A 5,905-nucleotide genomic window follows, 5' to 3' on the forward strand; every position below is an offset into this window, starting at 1 on the left:
CACTCAGAGAGGCCTCATTCCTGACCTCTGAGGCAGGGGGTAGGTCAGCCCTCGGCTGTCCCTGGGGTAGGACCTCAGAGAGGCAACGCTCACTGTTTGCAATTGCACTGATGAGAGTGTCTGTGATGCTGATGTGCTGGAGAGTGAGCACATGCTGCTTTGTAATCGAAAACCACAGCAAAGCCCATTTGCTGGAATAGGAGGAAATGCCTGTGGCACAGGCAAGCGCTCTGTCGTCCTCTGCAGGGGAAGGGCCGAGTCTGAGCCCTGCTGCTGCCACCCACCTGCTCACTCCCCCCTGAGGGTCATTCCTTGCTGTGAGCCTGAGTATGCCCACCCCAGCAATGCAAGGGGCCACCTCTCCCACCCCCAGCTCTGATGACCCCCAGCTATTTGCTCTGGAGACAAGCAGACAGCTGTGCAAACATGGGCCAGGCTTGATGCCTCGGATGCCCTGGGAGGGGCCTTAGGGGTGCCAGTCCTTTTAACCATCGTGGGGGTAGGAGAGGAGCTCCAATCAGTGGCCATCACCCTCATCCTGCCCGCTCTCCCCCCGCCCACATACCCACCCTCACGAGAAACCCCCAGCCTGAGCCGTCCAAGACCAAGAAAGCCCACGCTGTGCCCACGGGCCAGGCCGCCACCTACCTGGCGTTGCCATCATAGCCAGCAAAGATCCATAACTTGTCACTGTACACCGTGGCACCGTGGGCTGACCTGGCGACTGGCAACCTGGAGCAAGAGGTTGGGGAGGAATGAAGCCACTCGGTGCAGACCCGAGCCTCACAGCCCCACAAGGCTGGTCCAGTGGCCACAGCCCTGCAAGTCCTGCCAGGCCCCGACTGCCGTGCCCACGTCTGCTGGCCCTGGGACTCCAGTCAGGACACAACCAACAGCAGGAGGAGCTGAGCTCATGCGGCACCAGGCCCTGATGATGCATTCAGACATCACGGGGCAGAGACCTCTCCCGGGTGCCACCAAATAGCAAAGGGGTGCTCGCAAGGTAGGACCGTGGAAGCGCTCAGCACAGGACATCCGGGTCCCTTCTGCCCAACCCTAAGAGCTGGGAAGAGGCTGCAAGCGGTGCAGCTGGGAGTTCGCACCAAACCCCAGCTCCCAGGCCTCTCCGAGCCCCGGGCTCCTCTGTAACGCTGCAGGGCCGGAGCCCGCAGAACAGCCCCGAAGGTTCCAGCAGGTTCTCACCGTCCTTCAATTTTCCACTCCGTCCACTGGCCGGTTGCGAACTTGTATTCGAAGAGGTCGTTTTTATTCTTCAAGTTAGAATTGGAATAAATGTCCCCAGTGTAACCCCCTGGGTGAGGAGAGAGCAACCGTCACACCCAGAGGCAGCATTTCTGAGTCCTCAAACCCCAGGAGGGGAGGGCAGAATCTGGCCCCGTAGGAAAGGCATTCCAGAACTTTCTCCGCACACCTCGGGGGCACCTACTGGGTGCCTGCCTCCGTGCTGGGCTCTGGGGACACAGAGATCAGCAGGACGCCATTCCCTGTCCCCGGCGGGGAGGGAAAGCCACCTTCCAGCCCAGTCGCAGAGGCAGACGGTTCCCGCCCCAGGAGACCGGGCTGAGGATCAGAGTGGACAGGGAGAGGCCAGCCAAGCACAGCACGTGGGCCCGAGGCTTGAGGGGAGGGCAGGGGAGCCCTGGCCTGGGAGGTGAGCGGCCGCTCACCAAAGACGAACATGCTGCTCCCGTAGACCACGGCTGAGTGGTGGTAGCGGGGGGCGGGTGGGGTCCCAGTGGTGAAGGCCCTGGCGGGAGAAGAAGAGGCAATGGGTGTCAGCAATATTTTGAAGGTCATGCCTGTATCACTGTGGAAACTTTCTAGAAAATTGCCAATAAGGAAAAAAAAAACACAGCACTGACATTTATATATAACCCTTTGCTAGAAACCACTGTCCACATCTGGAGGCCACCCCTACACCTTCCTATGCATATTGTGTCTCGGAGTGATTTTTTTAAAATGGAATCATCTGGTAGATATTTTGCAATATGCTTTTTCAGCTTCATAGTAGACTGTGAGTAGGTCTTCAAGCGACTCGAGAATCATCATTACCCGCCCCGTCTCACAGCTGCACTGTATCCTGCAGCATGGGTGGTCCACAGATTTTACCTTTCAAATTAAAAACCCATTTATACTGCTTTCTGGGGGCTGCTCCTTTTCAGTTTTATAATTAAGCAATTTTTTTTTAAATCCTCACTCAAGGAGTGAGGATATTTTTGCCATTTATTCTAGAGAGAGTGGAAGGGAGGGAGGGAGGGAGGGAGAGAGAGAGAGAGAGAGAGAGAGAAAGATTGATGTGACAGAGACACATTGATTGGTTGCCTCCCACAACTGCCCCGACCAGGGCAGGGATCAGACCTGCAACCCAGGTACATACTCTTGACTGGGAATCCAACCCAAGACGCTCCGGTGCGCAGGCCGATGCTCTAACCACTGAACGCGCCAGCCAGGGCTACTTAGGCAGTTTTTTAACAGAGAATGTAAAGTCTTCACCAGCTGGTGTGGAACCAAGAGGTCACTGGTTCGATTCCCAGTCGGGGCACAACCCCGGGTTGTGGGCTTGATCCTTAGTGGGGGCTGTGCAGGAGGCAGCTGATCGATGTTCCTCTCTCTTCGATGTTTGTATCTCTCTCTCCCTCTTCCTTCCTCTCTCTATAAAATTCAATAAAAACATTTAAAAAAAAAAAGAATGTAAAGTCTTCAGAGTGATTTTTAAAATGAATTTGTAACTATTGGCCATACTTTAAAATTAAGTGTGAAAGAAACAACATAGAGATTTCTGTGGCAATCCCAGTGCTACCCAGGTCTCCTGGACACAAGGTGGGCAGCGTGGGGTGATGCCACCTTGGCGTGCCAGGTTCAGCTGCTGTGGGTCCTGAGCCCTGACATCCACCTTCATTCGGGAGGGGGCGGTCAGACCCGACCCCAGAGGCCACCGGGGAATGCGGGCTGCGCAGAGCTCCAGAGCAGAGCGTGGCACCCAAGGCGCTCGGTGAACCTGGGCTTCTGCACAAGCGGATGGCAGAGCTCAGAGGAAGCCCAGTATCTTCTAACCCCAGGATCTATTTCTCCCCTCAGCTGTGAGCTGCTCCAGGTCAGGGGCTGGGCCACAGGGTACAACTATGCAGTGCTCAGAGAGGGCAGGTGTCTTGTCCATAGCTGCACAGCAAGGAGGGCCATCTGCAGGAGGCAGGCCGGGGTCTGCATGATGCCCACTGCCTGTGTGGGGTCTCTGGGAAGAGGATGGGCCCCATGAGGCCGGAGGGGGCGGGGGAGCCCCTGCAGCAGCAGAGTCCGTCCTATAACCCATCGACTAATGGCTCTCTGTGTTGGCTCCAGCCCCTGGCCTGGGAGGCAGGCTTGGTGACCGAAGGGCTCTCCTGAGGCAGAATTTGAGGACCCACAGATCAAACAGATCCCCTTATTAAGATGATTTGAATAATCAATCTCAGTCATGGACTGGGAAAGAAACCTAAGAGATAGAGGGAACACTGGATATGGCATGGACGGCGGGGGAGGCGGGGGGTGGGAGGGGATTCTTATCTCCTCCTCGAAGCTTCTGTCTACTGTTCCAGGAATGTAACTCCACTGGCAATCAGGGCCCCAAACAGTGCGACCAAGTTCTAGGAGAAGGAGCAGGGACCTGGGACGCACCTGCACCAGGAGCAGTCCTTCACGTCAAACCGCAGCAAGTCATTGAGCATCGTCTTCCTGAAACACAGCCAGGGAGAGGCGGGCTTGGTTCTGGTCTGCTCTGCAGGGCACTGCCCAGCCAAGACCTAGAAGATGGACACTGCAGCCCAGGAGGTGGGGGAGTTGTCCTAGGAGACTTAGCCAGGGCCAGACACCAGCTGATGCCCAAGGGACCAGAGAGGAAGCTCCTGAGCTGGTGTAGGCACAGGGGCTGCCTGCTGGGAGTCAGGCAGGACCGAAGCATGACCCTAGCCACCCACAGGCTATGCCTGCCCACACCTCAGGGCGGCCCCTCCCCTTCTCTCTGATCTTCCTGCCACCTCTTCACCACAAAGCCAGGGTAGCAACTACATTTGAAAGATACAATAAAATGATGGTGAACACACAATGCAATATGTAGATGATGTGTTTTAGAATTGTACACCTGAAACCTATATAACTTTATTAACCAACGTCACCCCAGTAAATTCAATTAAAAATAAATAATAAACAACCAAAACAAGATAAAACAGAAAACAAATCCACTGGCCATGACACCACCTGTTAACACAACCTGCATGTCACCACCCAGCCCTGTCACTAAGAGGGAAGAAGGGTGTCAACCCAACAGGAGTCCAGCACCCCCTGCCTAGCTCAGTCTGCACCAGATGCCTGAGCTCTCCACTTCCATTTACAGAAGAGGAAACAGCCTGGAGATAAAAGGACCCGTCTGAGGCCATGCAGCCAGGAAGCCAGGAGCTGGGAAGCAGAGTGTGACAGTAATTCCCGCCCCCATTGCCCCTCCTCCCTGACCTTTGACACCACCACCCCCCCCTAGAGGCCATCTTTCCTTGTACCCAGTCGTCTATAAAGTTACAACTGTATTAAGACAAATTTGTATTCTGTTTCTCAGTGTCACATTGTAGCAAAAACAGTTGTGCTTGCTGCTCCACAGTTCCTGCTACAGAACACTTCCCCACCCACCGCTCTGTGCTGGACATCAGGCATTTCCAGTTTGGGGGATTCTCACGGAATGTCTTTCATTCCTTCATGGGACAAACACCTGTCAAACTGTCTGGGTGCTGGGATACAGGCCCTGCTCTGGAGAAGACAGCTAACAAACACCTGTATGCCCTGGGACCAATGGAGCCGGGAAGAGGTGCAGATGGTCCAGGTGGTCGGGGGAAGGCCTCACTCACAGGTGATTCAGAGGAAGAGCAGGAGGGTGAGCAGGAAGGCTAAGCGCCTGGCAGGGTGGCAGCGAGGGCTGACGTGTTTCTTTCAAGGCTCTGTCCACTCGGTCAGAGCAAGAGGGAAATTTCTGTGTCCGGAGCATATGCTACCCACTGGATGATTTGCTGAGGGCCCTGAGGGCAGGGAACGTTACAGACTGGGAAATGGAGGTTGAATGCTTGGCTAACATTTGTAAAGACAGTAGTGGAGCTGCAGAAGCCTAATCCAAACCACCATGTTTGTCCCTCCCTGGTCCAAACACCCTGATGCTCCGAGGCACTCACCCATTGTCTCCACCAAATACGTAGATGGCATCTTTATAGGCCACAACGGTGTGCTTGCTGCGGCTGGAAAGAAAAGAGGGGTGGGTAGAGATGAGACCAGGACCCTCCCTCCGGGGGGGCACCCAAGAAATGAGACCAACACCGGGGCTGCCACATAAGTTGGATAACACCTCTCAGCTATCAAGATGAACAGAAACCCCTAAATTCCACCAGTACCCCCGCCCCAATAACCCTGTATGTGGGGACCCTGTCATTGTCCTAGGACTCTCTGGACTCCTCATCCCACTGCAGAGCACCTGGGACTCAGCTGGAGACCCACAACATGACTCTGGTACCTGGCCCCTGGGCACCCCGCTCCGGGACTCCCTCAAAATCCCCGCCACGGCTCCGGGCATCGCCCAGGACACCACCACTCCTCCCCCTCATTACCAGATCCATGCCCCAGCCTTTTCCCTGGAACCCATCATGAAACCCTCTCGGGCATCCTCCCCACCCCCAAGATCCTGGACCCACGCCGTACCGAGCCCCCACGAACTCGTCGCAGGGCGGGAGGCGCCGCCAGCGATGCACTGTCTCGAAGGGCCCAAAGTTGAGCGTCAGGTACTCGACACTGTCCGAGCAGCTGTGGTCAAAGTCCACGCTCGGGGCTACCTTGGACCGCACGCCGCCTGCCAAGGCCCCGGCCCCGATCGGGC

At 55.9% G+C, this 5,905-nt stretch overlaps 1 protein-coding gene across 1 annotated transcript in view; it reads right to left on the reverse strand.

Moving 5' to 3' along the window:
• The window catches only part of LZTR1 (leucine-zipper-like transcription regulator 1), a gene marked incomplete at its 5' end in the record, with an annotated part of 14,954 nt that extends 9,054 nt beyond the window's left edge, over positions 1–5,900 (reverse strand). Inside the window, 6 exons of the mRNA XM_015567251.1 lie at positions 649–732; positions 1,204–1,312; positions 1,689–1,768; positions 3,676–3,732; positions 5,211–5,273; positions 5,731–5,900. Coding sequence (XP_015422737.1) covers positions 649–732; positions 1,204–1,312; positions 1,689–1,768; positions 3,676–3,732; positions 5,211–5,273; positions 5,731–5,900 — 563 coding nt within the window. The remainder of the gene's footprint in view (positions 1–648; positions 733–1,203; positions 1,313–1,688; positions 1,769–3,675; positions 3,733–5,210; positions 5,274–5,730) is intronic.
• Positions 5,901–5,905: the final 5 nt, after the last annotated feature.

Source organism: Myotis davidii, unplaced genomic scaffold, assembly GCF_000327345.1.
Source record: "Myotis davidii unplaced genomic scaffold, ASM32734v1 scaffold223, whole genome shotgun sequence".
Classification (NCBI taxonomy): Eukaryota; Metazoa; Chordata; class Mammalia; order Chiroptera; family Vespertilionidae; genus Myotis; species Myotis davidii.